Below are 21,010 nucleotides of genomic sequence, written 5' to 3' on the forward strand. Positions count from 1 at the left end.
CCCCCCCCCCATTAAATGACTGATTTCACTAAAGGATAAGAGTCTGCTACCTTTTAAACTTTAGAAACAGGGGTGTCTAACCTGGACTTTTTTAGCTTATCGGTGGTGTCAGATACCATGAAAAGTATGCATGGACTTTTTTTTTTGGCTTATTGGCTTTCATTATTGTTTGTTTATGTAATGTGTGGCCCAAGACAACTCTTATTCTTCCAGGGTGTGGCAGAGGGGGAAAAAAGGTTGGCCAGCCCTGCTTCAGACTTACCTTAAGGTTTAAATCACCCCCTGTTCAATCCCTATCAAGTCCCATCTGCTCTACCTCATTTGTATGTACTTTTCTTGCCTGAGCCTGTTACCTGAGCCCCAGTCATCATCATGTATCTTCTTACCTTGCTCTGTTACCTGAGCCCCAGTCATCATCATGTATCACCTGGATTACAGAAATAGTTTCCTACCACAGCCCCACCCCTACCTCACACCCACTCTGATGTACTTTCTACTCTGTAGCCAGGTGGTAAAACTAAATCTGATTGAGTCTTTTAGCTTAAATTGGCTCCCCATTGCCTTTAAGTGTAAACCTGAGTCTTCAGGATGGCATACAGTCCTATAAGATCTGACTGTCTGGCTAGTCCTAAACTTTGACCCACCCTGTCTCTCACTCAGTGTTGGCCTGGGGCACTCTGAGCTTCCTTTACTTTCTTATCTCTGCTCTGGTCCTTGATGCAGGCTCTGCAGGGAGCACTCCTATCCCCTTGCTATACACCTTGTCCCTAACTCCTGGGAGGGAGGCCTTCCCTTGTCCCTAGCTAAATTAGGTTTCCTCTACTTCTATCTCCCTTTTATCACACTAGTCATCTGGTACTGTATTTACATGTGTACAATGACTGTCTTCCCAATGTTTCTGTATGTTCTTTAGGGCAGGGACCCTGTTTCTCTTGTTTATCTCTGTCCTAGGTTCCTAGCATGGTACCTGCTGCATAGTAGGTAGTCAGTATATGTTTAAGGAGGGAACTGATGGATATTTTATACCTAGAGATTTCTGGTACGTTTTCTAAATTGAATTTCAGACCCACAGTGGGCAGCACTTTTGCTTTTTTAAATTGATCTTAAATTAAGTATAACAAGATTTCCAAAGAAGTTTGGTCTCCATTTTTCTTCTTTTTGTGTGTGTGTGCTTATAAAAACAATACATATTCTCTATGTATTTAGCCCCTCATTTATTTTAATGAGTTGATTTTTTTTTAAATGGGCCAGTTGAATAGTTTACTGGTTGAGTGCATAGGCTTAGAAGTTAGCTGACTAGAGGTTCACCTCTTCTGCATATGGCTGTGTGACTTTGTGCAAATTGCTTATCTTACTAAGACTCCATTTCCTGGCATCTAACCTGGGAATAAAAATAGTGTGTACTGTTTTAGGCCAATATAAGGATGATGTGAGATAATACATGGAAAGTACTTCACACAGTACTCCATTCTGCCAGTTAAAAACAAAATCTGTATATTACTATATAGTTTTAATAGTACTTTTATATTCTCTTATTTCATTTTTTTTCTAAATAAGAATTAAAAGTAGAACAGTAAATTATTCATGGTCTTTTTATTTTTAGCTATTCGTCTTACCAGTTTCTCTTTCTGAGAAATCATTTTTCCTCACGGGAAATATACCAGCATGGAAAGATAAACATTAATTAACAGTCATTATTTGGTCCTTGGAAATGATACCTAGGATGTCAAGTTCTCATTTCACTTTGAAAAACAATGACTCTATGGACATTTAAGTCTTACATAGCCCAGAGTGCTTCGTGAACTTTTTATAATTTAAACTCTGGCATATTCCGTGTGTCCTTTTCAAAACTTTTGCTATGCCCTTAATGGCCTTAGACGGAGAGGCTGCTGGCATCTATCTCAGCTGCAGCAGACCAGCACAGCAAAGAGAACAGATCAAGAATTTACAGAGCAGGGCGGCACCTGTGCGTCAAAAGAGTAGAGCGCTGGCCCCATATACCCAAGGTGGTGGGTTCAAACCTGGCCCCAGCCAGAAAAACTGCAAAAAAAAAAAAAAAAAAAAAAAAGAAGAATGTACAGAGCATAGGCTTGCGGAATAAATTTTTCAGAGGAGCAGGCTTCCAAAAGGAAAGTTCCTACAAGTCAAGATATGATGGGTAGGTGGAATGCAGTGTGCGTTTCATGGCAAAGGTAATACTTACAATTGAGCAGGTAATAGAGTCAGGGCTTCAGAAGTTCTTCCAGGTTAAAAAGTTGACGTTAGAGCCTAGCCAGTAAACAGAGGGGCAGAGCATATTCCAACCTCTGGAGGATTAGGGACAGATACGTGGAGTGAGGGTAAAGTGAAACAGAAACTTGCTTTTGCTTTATGATAAATGAAAAAGAGGCTGTCAAAGTGTAAACACTGGTGTTATAAAATCTATTATGCTGCCTCTTATTTGTTTCCAGTCCCAAAGAAGGCACTGAAGGGCAAGACAGTGGGGTGGGGGGAGAAGAAAGAGCAGCTATGTCTCTGTAGTACATGGTCACCTCTGGTGGGGATGGGTGACCCCACTGATTATCAAACAGGTCTCAGGCTGGTTTGGCAGCCAGCTCAGTAGATCCTGCAAGCTGAGGATCCTTGTGAGCTGCAAGGCAGGGCCGTGTGACTGCATAAACTTCTATCAGTCCTTTCACACACTCCATCTGTGGTCAGCAGATCACCCCCGTGCTACCAACCTCCACTTCGGAGAAAGAAGAGTTGACAATGGAAGATTGTATTCAGTATAATTTGCTACATGTAGATGGCCTTTTTTATTTCAGAAGAATTTTCCATTTTTTTCATTATAAACCTCTCAGGCTATCAGTGTCATTTTACTGATGTTGAAGGAACGCTTGGTAAATTCTGCTACCTGTGTCCATTAAATTATCTAGTGAAAAAGTCTTAACTCTCTTAGGCTGTCATGTGATGTCCCACTGTGCTTTCATTCTCATTCCTCTAACCTCCTCCGGTCAATTAAACTCTTTGCTTCCCAAACATACCTTCTTATCAGTGTTATCTTCCAGCCTCTTCTTTGCCCTGTCTTTGCCTGTCCAAATGCTATTAATTTCATAGTGTCAGTGTGATGTCATCAAGAGGAAGTAAGCTGGGAATCCAAAGACCTACCTCTTGTCCAAGTTTTTTAGCTTTCTGTGTTATATAGAATAAATCGATATTCCTCCTGTAAGGGCTTTTTCTTTTTTGTTTTCTTTTTTCTTATCTGTAAACTTATAAGAATGGAATGGGTATTTTCTAGGGTCCCTCTTGCTGTAATATTCTGTAATATGCTTCTTTAATAAAGTTTTCCTGACCACTACAGGTTGAAGAATTGACTCCACTCGCTGAACTGTGATAGCTGGTCATTTATAGATTTCTTTATCATTTTTCTTTCTTTCTTTTTTTGCCGGGACTGGGTTTGAACCCACCACCTCCAGCAGCATATGGGGCCGGTGTCCTACCTTTTGAGCCACAGGCGGTGCCCATTTACATTAGATTTATTGGTCTTCCTGCTGTCTCTATGAAAGGGATAGAGCTTCTTCTTCTTTTTTTTTTTTTGGCAGTTTTTGGCCGGAGCTGGGTTTCAACCCACCACCTCCGGCATATGGGGCCAGTGCCCTACTCCTCTGAGCCATAGGCACTGCCCAAGAGATAGAGCTTCTTGAGAAGAGTTTTCATTATTCTGGGGTTCTTCCTGAAGCCTTGCATGTTGTAGACATACAACAAATATTTGCTGAATGAATTACTGAATTTTAGAGTACTTTCCTTATGAGTAGCCAAAATGCTTTAGAGATGATTTGAATTTGAAATTTAGGCTTAGTTGGATTATTTTCTGGAGATTATAAGACAAATTGACTGAATTCCTTCTTCAAGAAATTTCTTCTTCATTCTTTAGTGAAGGAAGCAAATGAATTAGAATCTGGAGACTGCCCACTCAGATACTGATAGGATCAGAGACTGGCAGCATTATAACTAAGACAGAGAGTGAAATGCTAATTATTCTAAAATTTCCAATTATAATCAAGTGCTAATTAGTATTTAGCTAATTAAATGGTATATAACTTTGCCCAGGCTTGTATATACTGGGCCAAGGCCTGGAAATTAGACGAAGGTGGCTGGTTAAAATTTAAATAGAACTTTTTGAATACTGTAGCAAATTTCAGTTCTTTTCAAATGTGTTTGCATAAGTTTGATGTCTGTGTTAAGATCTAGACATCATAGAATCTTTGAGCAAGATTCTATGTTAGGCTCTTGGCTGCTTCCATTAGGAGGTGAAAAGAGGGTATAAAACCACCTGTAGTATCCCTTAGTCTGCAGAACTGTGCTTTGCTAAGGACTGGTATGAAGTTTGTGAGCTTTCTTGTTCTGTGTTCTTCTGAGTCCTGGTGATCTATCTGCCAGAGTTTTTTTCAAGAATATGTACTTTTCAAGTTATCACAAGTCAGGTTCTTATTTAATAGCGTTGAAAATGACCTGCTTTGTTGATCAATCAAATGGTTTGTGGCTTTCTTAATATTTAATATACCTTTTCACCTTCACCCATCTTGTAAAACAAGACAATTAAAATGAAAAGACGGTAGCCAGGCATTGTGGCAGGCGCCTGTGGTCCCAGCTACTTGGGAGGCTGAGGCAGGAGAATCGCCTAAGCCCAGGAGTTGGAGGTTGCTGTGAGCTGTGTGGCACCCTGGCACGCTACCAAGGGCAATAAAATGAGACTCTGTCTCTAAAAAAAAAAAAAAAAAGAAAAGAAAGAAAAGATAGGCTAGTGAGATGGGATAGGTGGAGGACCACCCACTCTTAGCTTCCATGGGTAGTGTCAGGATGTTTTCACACAAATGCAAAGTGACAGCCATCTGGGAAAAGGCTTATTTTAATCACATGATTTATTTTGAAACATACTATTTATAGCAACTGATCAGGCTACTTCCAAAAACAATAAGCGATGACTACTCAAAAAAAAAATGTCAATTAGAAGTGAAGCTTTAGGGATTAAATAATGACAGAGAAGCCAAAAGTGCATTGGCATAATGATACAATAAATTGTAATGAATGCTTTTAATACTAACTGCCCATAGATAGATGTAATCTACACCTCCTTCTGTTTGCCATCTAGAAAATGGCTGAAGTCCATGAAAGAAAGTTTTCCACAATTAAAATTGTTTCTGAAGATATTTCAGAAGATTGTTCTGTTGCCAGTGGCAACTTTGACAATGAGGAAATTAAAGGAAATCGATGTTGATTTTGAGGTATCTCTAGGTTTATCATCTTTATTTAGGCCAATCTCACCCTTTCCTTGAATCTAGGATACTAGCCACTATTTTACATCTCTTGAGAAGATAAAATAATCCCATAAACACCACTCATCATAGCAAAATAAAGTAGCCTGCCTCTTATTTATGATAAAGTTAATGTTCTTTTAATTCTTTCTATTTTCTGTATGGGATTTTATGGCACAAAACGTAGTCTTTCCAGTAAGTGAAGTAGAATTCCTGCCTTTCAGCAAGGGGAAGGGTGCCCTGAAATTATACACAGTTGATGGTCATTTAAGATACTGCTACGTCTTGTAGAACCACTTTAGTGTCTGTAACGTGTGTTATTTTCAACCTGCTCTAATTGTAACATTAGTCCTGCCTCTTTTTTTTTTTTTCATGCAGTTAGGTTTTTCATGGTGATCTTTTTTGTTTTTAATCATGTGACTTTCTACTTGACAAAAAGAGAGATGACTGTTTCTTTTCTAGCAAGTGAGACTTGTTCTGTCCCAGCTCTAGCTCAAGAATAAGCTTCCTGCCTTCCCTACCGCCCCGTGCCTGCTTTGCTCTAGACTTGAACAGTCCTATTCCATTTGCTATACAAAATATTTATTGCGACAATTTTGACATCATAGAATCAGCCTATAGGTACTTCATTTTTTTTCATTTAAAAAGATCTGAAGAATAAATCTGTTTTTGTATAAGAACATATGAGTTTTGAGAGACTGCTGCATTTTATCAATATTTGAAAGGAAAAATATTTTAGTAATATGGTGTTTTAAAATGCTTGAATACCCTTACATAAGAATTATTTTTTGAAATATGTGTTGTTTTCTTTTTAGAAATGAAAATTTGATCATCTACATATCATAATATCACCTGGTTTCTGATAGTAGAAAAAAGTTCAAAGCAAGTCATCAAAAGTTAATTTATATTTAATGAGGGACAATTAATAATTTATAGTCATTTCTACATGAACATAGCCCAGTGGAATCATTTCCTAGGGTTTTTTTTTTCTTCTTTATAGAGACAGAATCTCACTCTGTCGCCCTCAGTAGAGTGCTTGTCATCACAGCTCACAACAACCTCCAGCTTTGGGGCTTAGATGATTCTTTTCCTCAGCCTCCTGAGTAGCTGGGACTACAGGTGCCCGCCACAAGGCCCAGCTATTTTTTGTTGCAGTTTGGCCAGGGTCGGTTTTGAACCCACCACCCTTGGTATATGGGGCCTGCGCCCTACTCACTGAGCGACAGATACTGCCCCATTTCCTAGGGCAACTTTTTTTTTTTTTTTAAAGCCAGGATATATTTCCTAAGGTTATATATTTTTTGGTATCATTTTACCAAATAACAGTCTGGTAAAAAAAAAAAAAAATTATACTTATGTTTTCCTTGTGGTTCAGTCCATATTTTTTCGTTCTTACCAAAACTCAAATGCATTATATATTACTTATCAAAAAAAAAAAAAGCCAGCACTCTGGGCGATATTCACCCAGGATGCCGTCTCTATCCCTGAGTTTCGTGTGCTTCATGTTTTTGCATTACTCATTCTTTAGGTACTCATTTCAATTCCATAGCATTTTCTGATCTATCATCAGAACTGAAGTAAGTCTTTGGGAAAATCTTGTACTTTTATTTTTCTGCTAAGAGATGAAAGTGGCTCTACCTTGCCTCCCATGTAAAATCCCTTTCATAGAAAGACATGCAAAACCATCCACTCTCAGGCTACAGCTTGCTTTTACCTCTAGTCCTTTCAAAGTGCAGTTTCTTACCCTTCCTAAGTTGGACATGCCCTTCCCCCCACAGCCAGTTTGCCTGTTTCCTTCCTGTCCTGCCTCTTCCCCTCATCTTGGCCTGTGACGATCCCATCGATTTTCAAAACTTCACACGTCTTTTCCTCTATGAATCCTTTGTTAGACTTTCCCAAATAGAAGTCATCTTGTTTTCTTCTGAACTTTTATAGTATTTCTCCACTATGTTGATTCAATTTTCTTTTAAAATTATTGTGATCTGTAGTTGATTTCTTCTATAATTGGTTATAAGTTTCTCATGAACAGGATTAAAAATGGATTAAATTTCCAGTGTACTTTTATATCATCCTATTTACTTATGTACAACATTTTGAGGTGAAAATGTTATTTTTACCACTTTTTACAAATAAGCAGGTTAGTTCAAAAAAGTTAAAATATTTGTTCAAGATCATATAGCTAGTGAATGGCAAAGTTAGGAATTTGATCTCAAGAGCTTATGCTTTTTTACTTACTGCATTAATTCCTATACTCATAATAATAACAACAACAATAATAAAATAACATTTGTTGAGAGTAATAGGCTAAAGACTATCTTTACATATAGATTAAAGAATATATAAAAATTCTCCAAAAAGTAGAGTATGTAATAAACTCTGTGTCCCCATCAGGCAACTTCAACAATTAGTAGCATTTTGTTCATCTTGTTTTATATATTCCCTGTCACTTTTTTAATGTTATTCTTTTGTATATTATATTTCTCATAGTTATCTCAGCATTTATCTGTAATATAGCCATAATTTTATTATTACGCTTAACACATTAATGGTGATCCCTTAGTATAATCTGATATCTTGTATTTTTTCAGTTTTCCTCAATTGTCTCAAAGGTATTATTCTACATTTGATTTATTCCAAGCAGCATCCAAAGCCTCATCACTGAATTTAGTAGATATGACTACCAAGTCTCTTTGAAAGAGGAAAGATAGATTATTTTGTTATCTTTATCCCAAGAAGTATTGACCCATTTCTAGGAATATAAACATTTTCTTCAGAATTATACCATCATCAATGAACGTCTATTGAAAAAATACTTTTTAGAGTAAGCTTTAGTAAGCCAATTTAATTTTTGATTACCTTTCCCAATGAAATTAAACCATATTCATTTTTTCCGGTTTAGAAATAACTACATACTTTTCAGAATTTTCATAGCCTTTGATTTTTTTAACTCCTTTATACACTGTGAAAATCAGTCTACATATATTGGATACCAACTAAGCAGGACTCTATGAACATTGTTACGAGACAATTCTTTGTATCTCATTCCATCTTTTGAGTATAAGCTTATTGTGATCAGAAATTTCAGTTTTCTTCTGGTAGAAGTTTAATAAATGTTTGTTGGGTTATTTAATATTGAGTTATTGTGAATATTTTATTGCCAAAATTAAAGAATGTGTCAATTTTGCTAATTAATAATTTGAATTAAGTCCTGGCAGATTGCTGCCAGAGCACCATCAGAAATATACCATGTTGCTATGACAGCATAATTGTCTAATATCTGTAAAGGGACTGAACAGTTTGTCCAGAAATCCTGTGTCCCAGCTGGTGGCAGCATAAGGGAATTTGATAACTAAATGTGCTGTGCTTCTCCTATCTTCAGTGGCCTGGGGGGCCCAAGGCTCTGAAATACTTGATTTCATTATTTTTTGTCCCTTCTTAAACCGCTTGGTTAGTGAAGTTGCATGAATCACAACCTGAAAATTCTTTAACATTCTGCCACCTTCTCTCTGCCAATTAGTCTGTCTATCCAGTGTTTCTTTGTAAATATTCCTCTGACATTTATTTTGCATCTGTACTTTGTTCTTGCAGACACATCGATTTTTTTCCCTCTTGCAATATTTGTCATGGCTGCTTTGGTTGTACCTAATGGCTGACCACACTACCCAAAAGTATTTCTTTGCCATTTATAGCAACACAGTATTTCAAAGGGAAATTGCAGGGATGTAGAATTTATTATTCCTGTGTGTAAAAGAGGATATGACTTTGACAGGAAGCTTTATAAGTTAGTGTGCTTTAGAGCTATGCAAGCAAGTGGTGCAACTGAAATGTCTGTTTTCTCATCTGACTCCTGGGTACTATCTGTTGGCTCTGTTATAGGGAACCCATTTGTATGAATGTTTAGGATTATTAACTATTCAATTTTAATAATAGTTTTCCTGATTACAAAAGTAATATGTATTTATTGAGAGAATTTAGGAAATAAGAAATTTTTAGTAATCTGTCTTATAGAATAAGAAATTTTCAGCAATCCCTTATTTTGTCACAGGATTAAAGGATAATTTTGTAAGATAATGTTTAGAGATTACCTTGTCTTGGCCCTTTCTATAAAACTGAGCAAATCTATTTGGCTCAGATAGGGTTAGAAACTGTCTTCTGAGAGGGAGTAAGCAAGGATTATTGTGCAAGTCTCATAACTCCTTGTATAGTATATTTTCAGCCATTTTAAGCAAAGCATTTGAAGGTTTAACATTTGATGGAAATTTTTAAGTAAAAATACAAATGCAGTTAGAATTTATTTCTTCTGATTTGCTGTATTAGTTTCCTTATTTTGTTATTTCTAACTAGTTGGTATGCTATTAATGACACTTGTATAGTAATTTTTCTAACAAGGAAATTAGGGCACTATGCAAAGAATGTCTCCAAATACTACACAGACTAAACCAACTTTATGAAAATTATTAAAGAATTAAGAGGAACTGGAAGAAAGGCCCAAAGAAAAGGTGTTTCAGAGAGCATGTGGGAAAGCTGAGCGTTGGAAGTGGCACTCACTTGGAGTCCATTTGGAGAGGAATTGCAGTGAGCTATGATCATACCTTTGCACTCTAGTGCAGGCAGCAAAGCAAGACCCTGCCCTGCCCCCCCAAAAATTACTGCAGAGCAGATGATCTGGATTGGTTTTCTCACCACTCTCCCTCTTGAATCTTAGGTACCATGCAAGGAGTTGCCAGACACATGTTCTAGGAGATTCTGTAACCTTGGACTGAGTGGTCTTTGGCTCCATGACATCAAGGCATAAAGTTTCCTGCAAATCAGTTCAGGGAGGTTACCTCCTGACATTATGTTTTGAAACTAGTGAAATAGAAAATACAGCTCAATCTGTTGAGTCAGAATAGATCTGTCTTCAAAATCCCATTGTAGGCAAGGTCCTTAACTTTTCAGAATTTTTGTTTGTCTCTCTCCAAAACAGGTATAACCTCCCACTCACAGGGCTGGGAGGTAATACACCTGTTTTGGAGAGAGGCAAAGTGATTAGGGCTGTAAGGACATTTATGTGCTAGGGGGCTCCACAAATGTTAATTTCCTCCTCTTTGCACAAAGAGAGCAGAAGTTTGCTGGAAGAGGTTTCTACCTCCTATAGCAAGAGCGATTTGCATAATTTCCTGTTCTTTTTTTTTTTTTTCTCCTTTCCTCAAATTTTAATAGTTATCATCTATAGGTCATCTGTGAGTCCTGGTGATAGAGACCTGAATAGAGAGATAATTCTGGCCTCAAGGAGTGTCTACTGGCCAGGCACCTGGCACATTAAGAAAGTATAGTATGGTGCGAGAGAGTGATTCAGGATCCCCCCACAAGGTGAGAAAACTATTGAAAAGGCAGACAAAGCATTAAAGAACATTTCATCAGAAGGCTGGGGCAGGGAGTGGAAGATGGCAGATGGGGAAGGCAGGGCTATTGTAGTCAGAAGAACCCCCATGACCGAAGATGTGGATGTGGCAAGGTCATTATTCTGAAGACAGTGGCTGCTAGGAACTTGTTTGAGCGAGACTCACAGAGAGCTGATATAGCAAGCTCACATATTATCTCCTGTTGAGGGGCTCCTTTAAGGCCTAATACTCATCTTTCAACATTTAAGTATCAGTTTTTAGCCCAAATCCCGCTCCCAGGCTCGTTTTCCTTTTGTCCGTTTTCCATTCCTTTTTAGCCCTTTTCTCCTCCTTTGCATCTTTCTCTTTCTCCCTCGCTGCCACCCTCTCTCCCCGTGGAATGTGGAGTTTCCTGACTTCTGTATATTTTCTTGTCTAGGAAGAAATGCCCAGAAGCTCCTTTTCTGTAAAGGATTTACTACTAATCTCTCTAAGGAAACAGCCTAACTAAAATAGTAAACTTGAAGTTATGAGAGTCCAAGAATCCTTCAAAGTCCTTACATTCTTGCTCCCTGAGCGATTCCCTTACAGAAAGCAGAAACATGTTTACTTCCTATCCTTAATTTGATTCCTGTCTGAAAGGTGTAAGTGGTGCTCACAGACGGGGCTACAGGGGAGCTAAGAAGGGACAGCCACCTGCCTGCCTGCCTGGGCAGTGTTAAAATGGCTCTCTGCCTGGGGCAGTTAGAGACCCTTTGATATGGGGCTGCAGGGGGTAGCATGTTCCACAACTTGCCCAATCCTTTGTCTCCTTTGTCTCAGGAGGAGAGGAGGAGGGGGAAGGGGAAAGCAGTCCTGTGTGTCGCTTAGGCCCCCTAGCACTTTCTGTGGTGCTTAGTAGTCTTTACTTCTAACCCCAGATGTGAAAGACCTTCCATTCTTGCTTCTGCGAATGTCCTTCTGATGCAAGGGTTGTCCCACTGAAGGGAGGAAAGCCCCCTGAATTTGCCAAGTAGGTTCTTGGCTTAGCCACAGGAAAGCTTTATTGAAGAGACAGGGATCCTCTCCAGAGCTGAAATTACTTTCAGGGACAATGGTAATGTTTTTACATGTTCAAAAAACCCCTATGTGACTAGTGTTGTCTCATGATTAGACCATAAAGATTAATCATGAACTGCTGTCACAGCAAGGTAAGCAGGGTTTGTAAGGCGTCTGGTTTAGTAGTTCAGGAACTTGCTGCGGCTTCCTTGTGTAGGGTAGTTAGTGTCTGGCATCAGTCAAATGGCTGCTCTAAGGGCTCCCTTGAACTTGGTTTTCTGCCTTATCCCTCCATTACTTGTTTCCGGTCCCTTGACGTGAAGAACAAGATGAGACAGCACAGTGATGGTAAAAGTGAGCCTCACTCTTGTAAGAGGATCTCTGATTGCACAGCTACCTCTTCTCTTTTTATACTTTCACTTGCTAAATATTATGCTCAGTAAGAGTTAATGATGATGTAAATAAGTATCTATTTCATTTTAATTTTTATTAAAGATACAAATTATACATACAGAATATTACTAGTAAGTGGAGATGAGTGTACACAGGAACAAAACAAAAATGTTAACAGTTTTTTTTTAAGCAAGTGCACATTGGGTGATGTTTTGTTTTCTCAATTTCCCACTGAGAAAAATGAGTATGTGTAACTTTACCACGGAAAAATAAGACACTATTTACGTACTTATTCAATTAACGTAATCCTGAGGATTTTCTGTTCTAGGGAAAAACTATGATTAGAAGGAACAAGTCGTAATAACTATTTCATTTTACTCAGGATATTTACAGAAATTCTTTCCTAGATTATGCTTTCAGCATTTCCTCGAAGGAATTAGCAGAGCTTCTTAAAATGAAGTGGGAAGCGATCTGATGAGATCTCTGTTTTAGAAAAATAACTAAGCAAATTGTGGATTGTCCTATTATAAGCCTGGAGGTGGGAAGCAAAACTGAACTCTTTCCAGGAGTCTGGGGAGGAAGATGAGCTGCCCTTGAGCTGAGACAGTGCATTGGAAAGGAAGGAGCAGATAGGGGAAGAAGGCACTTCAAAGTAAACATACCAAAATTAAACTGCCTTTTTATAACTGGACTTCCCTCCCTCACCCTTCTAATTCCCTTCTCCTCCACTTTTCTCCTTGGACTACCACCCACTTGCCAATACAAAACTTTTACTTCTTCTACTGATTGCCGTCTCTAGTCCATCACCAAAGGCCTGTTAGGCCTTTTTCCTAAATATAACATCTCCTAAATCCATCCATTTCTCTCTACCCCTATCTCTACCCTTTAACTTAGGCTTAATTCCTGCTTGAATTTTTAATGGCGTTTCCAACTGCCCCCTCCCCCCTTTTTTTGCTTTCAGTTTCACTCTCTACCAGATCAGAGTGATTTTCCAAAACTGAAAATCTATTCCCGTTACTCCTTTCTTCAGTGGCTTTTGGTGCTATTAGGAAATAATCCAAACTCTTTTTTTTTAGTGTGGCTTCCAAGGCTTTGCCAGAGCTAGACCTGGCTTTCTTTCTAGCCTTGTTTCTTGTCACTCCCTTCCTCACTCCTCCCTACCTATGACTTCTCACAGACCTCGCCAGCTCTCCAACTCACTGTTACTCATGCTTCTTGGCACAGTATTCTATCTGCCCCCCTGGAACTCTCCTCTCTTCTTTCTCTGTACCTGTTTAATTCCTTGATATCTCGATTTAGGCATAACTCTGACAAGTGCCTTTCTGAGCCCTTGCAAAGATCCTAGTCACATTTTGAATAATATCAGCGGAAAAATGGAGGAGTCAGCAAAGTTCTAAGATTCTTTCACTGAGCAGCTGGATACATGGTAATACTGTTATTGAGGTGAAAAAAGAAGAGTAGGTTTCGGTGATAGCAGAATGAGTTCAGTATGAATATTTGGTTCAGTTAACAATTAGGAATAGAGGATATCAAGTGGAACTTAAGGAAGATGTGAGAGCCATATGTGATCACTGAGGTCATGGGAGTGGGTAAGATTTCCTACAGAGTACATGGATCAAGAAGACAACTGAGGTTGGCGTCCCGAAGATTCTGACATTTAAAGAGACACAGGGAAAGACCTCCTCAGTGGCAGCTGGGACTCTACCTCTCATTCTACATTTATGGGACTTGTAAATAGTCCATTGCTCCTAAACAGTACATTATTCCAGAGCAATTGGAAAGAACATGCTGATTGAATAACTGTGGAGGCAGAGGGGGCGAGGAACTCCCTAATAATATCTTTCATGAATTATTTCTTTCAGGAAATCCTTTGTATTTTCAACATTACAATAAACTTATGATGTTTACTCACCTCTAGAATCACTGAATTTAACAGAGATGAAATAATAACTTTGTTTTGTTTTTGTTTGTTTTGAGACAGAGTCTCACTCTATTGTCTTGGGTAGAGTGCAGCCTCAAATTCCTGGGCTCAAGTGATCCTCCACCCTCACTCTTTGAGTAACTGGGACTATAGGCCCATGCCACAATGCCCAGCTAATGTTTTCTATTTTAAGTAGGAATGGCGTCTTGCTCTTACTCAGGCTGATCTTGAACACCTGAGCTCAAGCAAGCCTCCTGTCTTGTCCTCCCAGAGTGCTAGGAGTACAGGTGTAAGCCACTGTGTCAAGCCAACATGGATATTTAACTCATCTGAATTTATCTTTTTAAAATTTTGTGTTTATTGTGGTATACCATTTAAAGCTGATGTACCTGTTCTAATTTACATACAAATGTGCAAATATAATTTTCCTTCTTTGTGCTTCTGTGTGAGGCTTGTAACTATTTTGGTGAAATCCAGTAGGATACTAAAAAGATTCCTAAAGAATGAAACCATCCATTGTTTTTACTTTAGTGTATTTATCAATTTGACAATCAGATCTAATAACCTTGAATCTTTGTAGGTGAAATATATTGGATCATTTATACAGCTTTCCAGCTTTATAAGTCCATAACCTGTCAGATTCCATTATTCAGCAGCCTTATTAACATGAACACCATTTGTATTTTACCAGAACTGTATCCTTCCTCTAGTACTTCCCAAACTCCCTGTATTCATTTATTCATTTGACAGATACTGGTTGAGTATGTTCTTTGTGTCAGGGACTGTGCTAGGCTCCAAGGAATATAGTGATAAGCAAAATGAACATAATCCCTGCCCCATGGTGCTCAATACCTAGACATTCACTTGATTTGAGTGTTCATCTTTGTGCTTATAGAATGCTTTTTTTTATGAGATATCTGAGTATGTAGTAAGAATATCAATAATAATGTCTGCTTTTTTATGGGGCTGCTGCTATTGATGCTATGTACCATGCATTGCCCTGATCTGCCTAATTATTTCTTTAGGATGGAGCCTAGAAGTTGGAAAAGAGGTAACTTATGGCTCAGATTAACTAAATCAATTTGAAATGGAAAGAAACATATAATTTAGGGGCTAAAAGAGTGAGCATCAGAATCACACAGACCTGAATTTGAGTCCTGATTCCACTATGTACATGTTACCTAACTTTTCTGAGCCTTGGTCTCTTGATTTATGAGGTTGTAATAATCACCATACCTACATCATGGGACTGTTGTGATGATGTAAATGAAATAATACATGAAAATACTTAGCATAAATCCTGGCACAGTACAGGTTGAATATCCCTGATCCCAAACACTTGGAACCATACGTGTTTCCCTATTTCGGATATTTTCAGATTTTGGAATATTTGCATATACACACCAGTTGAGCATTCCTAATCTGAGCATTTCTATTTAGCATTACTTTTGAGCATCACGTCATCAGTCAAAAAGATTCAGAATTTAAAGCATTTGGGGTTTTAGATTTCCAGATTAGGGATGCTTAACTTGTAGAAGTCAATAAAAGTGATTTTTGCTATTACATATGATATAGAGCTTAGCTTTTTAACTACTTATACTCTTCCTATGCATTGTTAAAAGATTTATACCCCATTAATTGTATTCCACTTCTAAATGAAAAGTTTAACATAGGGAAATAGCTTGGGGAGGGATTCCATTTTTAACAGTCTGTCTTCTACAAAAGGATGGCAACTACCAGCATCAGCAAGTGATAAGGGAATAAGGGCATTACTAGGAAGAGCAGACATAGGTGACATTTACTAATCACCTGGGTTTTAAAGGACTGGAAAGTGGGATTTAAAAAAAAAGAAAAAGTATTCTGTTTATCTTCCTGTAACTGAAAGCCGTACCTTGAGGAAGTAATTAGAAAAGTCATTGTTTTATACTTGATCACATTTGATGACATTCTTCAAATCTGAAATAGTTAATCTTTAGCTATAATGCCTAGACTTCAGTGTAAAATTATTTACAACAGAAAATCAAGATATAGGAGGCAAATTTATGAATTTCCTACTAAATAAGAATAACTTAGAACTAGTCTGTTTGTTTGTTTGTTTATTTATTTTTGAGACAGTCTCACTTTATTGCCCTCAGAACGGAGTGCTGTGGCATCATAGCTCACAACAACCTCAGACTCTTGGGCTCAAGCGATTCTCTTGCCTCAGCCTCCCAAGTAGCTGTGACTACAGCCGCCCTCCACAATGCCTGGTTGTTTTTGGAGACGAGGGCTGGCTCTGGCTCAGGCTGGTCTCAAACCGTGAGCTCAGGCAATCCACTCACCTTGGCCTCCCAAGTACTAGAATTATAGGCGTGAGCCACCATGCCTGGCCAGAACTAGTATATTTAGAAGCAAATCTTTTTAAGAAACCTTCGTAATCTTTAAAAAAAAAAAAAACCTTCATATCATAGAAGATATATTGCATGTGTTTGCCAGTTTAGTTTTCATGAAAAGTAAACTAAAATAGTACAACTTTGAGAAAGTAGAAAGGTAAAATTCTTCTGGTAAAACTTACATCCAACACAAAGCCTCGTTTTGTTTAATGATGTCTGTGTAATTACAGGGTGTAGGAAAAAACAAAATTGTTGACAGATTTCTTCACCTGCTCAACAGACCTCGAGAATATATCCAGTTGCACAGGTAAGAATATTTAGACATGTAATCTCTTAAAATCTGTTTTAATCATTTATTTTCATAAAGTCTCATTTTAAAACCATTTTCATTTCTATTCCTATTTTTATCTCTTCTCTCCTTAAAAAGTTACAAAACAAAAAAAAATTTAAAGTGGCTAATGCTTTGTAAACATGAGTTAATAGATATTTTTGTGGACAGAGAGTGATGAACATTATTACATTCTAGGACCAGATCTCATCAACATAAAGGCTCTCTTAAGTTAGAAAAAAAAACATGTAGAAACTAAGCCTATTTTCTAACAATAGCTTGTAAGAGAAATAATAAACTGTATGAATCTCAGGTAGGAGATAAGGAACCCAGAAATACGTAAAAAGTATGTTATTAGTTGTCTACTTGCTTTCCTTAAAATATTTGTACATTATTTAGTTTTGTGTGGTAAGAATGCTGGTCAGGGATAGCTTTAATCAAATAGATGTTCTCAACAAGGATTGTTTTTAGCTTTATCAGTGAGCCTGTTCCAATTAAAAATAAAATAATATGTAACAAATCCACCAAAAATAAAGGAGAAAAAGAGAGTAACACAGAGATATAAGTCAAGAAATATGCCCAGTAATAAGCAACATTGAAACTAGCTTAGATTGTTACTGTTTGTTTATTTTTTTCTTTTTTCCTTTATTATTATTTTTTTTTTTTGAGACAGAGCCTCAAGCTATCACCCTCGGTAAAGTGCTATAGCATCATAGCTCACAGCAACCTCCAACTCCCGGCCTCAAGCGATTCTCTTGCCTCCACCTTCCAAGTAACTGGGACTACAGGCACCTGCCACAATACCTGGCTATTTTTTGGTTGCAGCCATCATTGTTGTTTGGTGGGCTCGGGCTGGATTCGAACCCGCCAGCTCAGGTGTATGTGGCTGGTGCCTTAGCCATTCGAGCCATAGGCACCAAGCTGATTGTTATTGTTTTAAAGCCAGGAGATTAAAAAAAAAATACTCTGGGTTGGGCGCCTATGCTCAGTGGTTAGGGCACTGGCCAGATGCACCAGGTCTAGTGGGTTCAAACCGGTCCAGGCCTGCTAAAAACAAAACAAGACAAACAAACAAACAAAGCGAGATTCCATCTCTACTAAAATAGAAAAACTGAGATAAGAGGATCACTTGAGCCCAAGAATTGGAGGTTGCTATGAGCTATGACATCATGGCATTCTACCCAGGGCAATAGAAAAAAATACTGTGTAATGGAAAGAACATTGAATTGAGTTATAAGCAAGTTTCTGGTTTGGGTCCTTTCACTAAATGATGATCAGTTCTTGAGAGTGAATTGTAGGAGAACAGACAGAGGGCAGAGTTAGTACTTCAAAGGAGAAAGGAAAGGATCAAAGGAAAGCTGAGATATGATAAAAAAAACAAAAACCAAAAAACTCCCTCTTGGGATCTATACCTCTGGTCCTGACAGAATAATGGTACCAGATTAGCATTAACACAGAAAACTGTAAAAACGGGACAAAATGTAAAAACACACAGAAAAGAATAGCTACCAGAAATCTGTGAACTGAACAACTATCAGAGTTCCTACATGGTTGGGAACTCTTGATATTCAGAAGATATCATATAAAATCTATGCTTTAGAGGTAGGACTGATCTACCCCTAAAATAACAGTTACTCTATTACTACCCTTACAGAATTTAAAAATTTTAAGCCTTAAAAAAGAAGGATGCTTGCTATTTAACATTGTTTTGGAAGTTCTTTTTCATATAAAATGACTTCTAAAATAAAAAGGAATGAATGTGAGGAATGCCTTGAAAAGATGAAGGTAATTCAAAAGTAAATTGACTATATACCTGAACAAAACATGACATTCTACTAAAGAAGACTGCAAGATCCAGACACCCAACAACATAGAATTCATGATGTCAAGCATTCAATAGAAAATTACAAGGCATACAAAGAAACAGGAAAACTGGTTAATAAAATGGACTAAAAAATGACAGATGATGGAATTAGCATAGAAGGACTAAAAAACAGTTGTCATAAATATATTCAAGTATTTAAAGGGGAAATAACAAAATGAAGGGATAATTAAGAATTCTTTTTAAAAAATTTTTTGTAATTAATTGTTAATTAAGAATTCTTAGTACAGAAAAAGACAGCCTTAAAAAAGCAGTTAAAGATACAATGTAGTCTCTAAAAAGAAGAGGAAAAATGGGACAAAACAGTATTTAAAGAGATAATAGTGGGAAATTTTTCAAATTTGTTGAAAACTAAAGTTACCGATCTGGGAAGCACAATGAACCTCAAGTAGGGTGAACAGAAATCCACAGCACAGCACGTTGTACTCAAACTGTTGAAAACCAAGAGAAAAATCTGTACAACTGTCATAGAAAAATGACATATTACCTGTAAGGGAAAAGTGATAAAATTGATTACAGACTTCTTAGAAATAAGCGTAAACCACAATTCAGTATTTTTTATCAATAGACCTGAATAATACAATAGAAAATTGTTGGTGGGATTGTCTGTCAATGTACTAGCATCCCTGCACCCTGTGCTAGCGCCAGTTGTTCTCATATCAGAATTGAGTATATTGGATTCTTGTTTCTCCATTCTTGTGATGCTTTACTAAGAAAAATGTGTTTCAGCTCTATCCAGGTTAATACAAAAGATATAAGGTCTTCATCTTTTTTAGTGGCTAAATAGTATTCCATGATAAACATATACCACAGCTTGTTAATCCATTCCTGGATTGATAGGCATTTAGGTTGTTTCCAGTTTGGCAAGTGTAAATTGAGCTGCAATGAACAGTCTGGTGCAAATGTCCTTATGATAAAAAGATTTTATCATACCCACTGGGTAGATGCCCATGAATGGGATTGCAGGATCAAATGGGAGGTCTAGTTTAAGTGTTTTGAGGATTCTCCATACTTCCTTCCAAAAAGGCTGTACTGTAGTTTGCAGTCCCACCAGCAGTGTAAAAGTGTTCCTTTCTCTCCACATCTACGCCAGCATCTGCAGCTTTGAGACTGTGTGGTGTGGGCCATTCTCATTGGGGTTAGATGATACCTCAGAGTGGTTTTGATTTGCATTTCTCTGATATGCTTTTCAATTTTATAAAGATAAAATGCTTAGGAACAAATTTAACAAAATATATGCAAATATTTAATTTTGTAACAAGGTCAACAGACATGGGTTTTCTTTTTGAATTTGCTGATGTTTGAAATGATACTGAAGGTTATCTGTTTCAGACCCTTGCAGTATTGAGTTGCTGTCACAGTAAATCCTTCCCCTTATCTTAATCTACCTCAACACCCACCTCCCTTTCCTTAGTATTGTACTGCTATATTACTAGTTCATTCTACATTATTTGGAAGTGAAAGATAGTTTACCTTTGTTGTTTACAATAATTTTTTTTTTTTGAGATGGAGACTCATTGTCACCCTCTGTAGAGTGCTGTGGCGTCACAGCTCGCAGCAACCTCAAACTCTTGGGCTTAAGCAATTCTCTTGCCTTAGTCTCCGAAGTAGCTGGGACTCAGGATGCCTGCCACAACATCCGGCTATTTTTGGTTGTAGTTGTCATTGTTGTTTGGCAGGTTCAGGCTGCATTCAAACCTGCCAGCTCTGGTGTATGTGGCCAGCACCCTAGCCACTGAGCTATAGGCACCGAGCCTGTTTACAATAAACTTTTAACCCTGATTTTCTGCTGCCATCATTCCTGCATTGTAGTAGCACACCAGTTTGCCAGTTGCTATCAGATGAAGCTAATTTGGAAGCTAGATCCATGACTTGAGCAGCTGAACATAATTCTTATCAAGATATATGACATTAAATTTTAAGAATTTGCTCTCTAGAAAACTCTCTTCTCATTCTTTTATTACTTGACTTCCACCTTTCCACTCCCAACTGTCATCTTTTTCCTGACCCATATCATTCTATCACCCATCATCTCATTTCCAAAACTCTTGTAGGTTAATTATATGTTTTCAGAAAATTTTAACCTTTTCTAGTGCTTTAAGAATAAAGGTTCGGGCTTGGCGCCTGTGGCTCAAGCGGCTAAGGCGCCAGCCACATACACCTAAAGTGGCGGATTCGAATCCCCAGCCCAGGCCCGCCAAACAACAATGATGGCTGCAACCAAAAAAATGGCCAGGCGTTGTGGCAGGGGCCTGTAGTCCCAGCTACTTGGGAGGCTGAGGCAGGAGACTCGCTTGAGCCCAGGAGTTGGAGGTTGCTGTGAGCTGTGATGCCAGGGCACTCTACCCAGGGGGACAGTTTGAGGCTCTGTCTCAAAAATAAATAAATAAATAAAGGTTCGTCTACTCCAACTTCACCT

General features: G+C 37.9%; 1 protein-coding gene across 1 annotated transcript in view; it reads left to right on the top strand.

Annotated features, from left to right (window-relative positions):
• LOC100961950 (von Willebrand factor A domain-containing protein 8) overlaps positions 1–21,010 on the top strand; it is a gene marked incomplete at its 5' end in the record, with an annotated part of 309,966 nt that overhangs the window by 107,390 nt on the left and 181,566 nt on the right. The window contains one exon of the mRNA XM_012805376.2: positions 16,612–16,688. Within this exon, the coding sequence (XP_012660830.1) occupies positions 16,612–16,688 (77 nt within the window). The remainder of the gene's footprint in view (positions 1–16,611; positions 16,689–21,010) is intronic.

Source organism: Otolemur garnettii, unplaced genomic scaffold (assembly GCF_000181295.1).
Source record: "Otolemur garnettii isolate 467f Iridium unplaced genomic scaffold, OtoGar3 scaffold00040, whole genome shotgun sequence".
Taxonomy (NCBI): domain Eukaryota; kingdom Metazoa; phylum Chordata; class Mammalia; order Primates; family Galagidae; genus Otolemur; species Otolemur garnettii.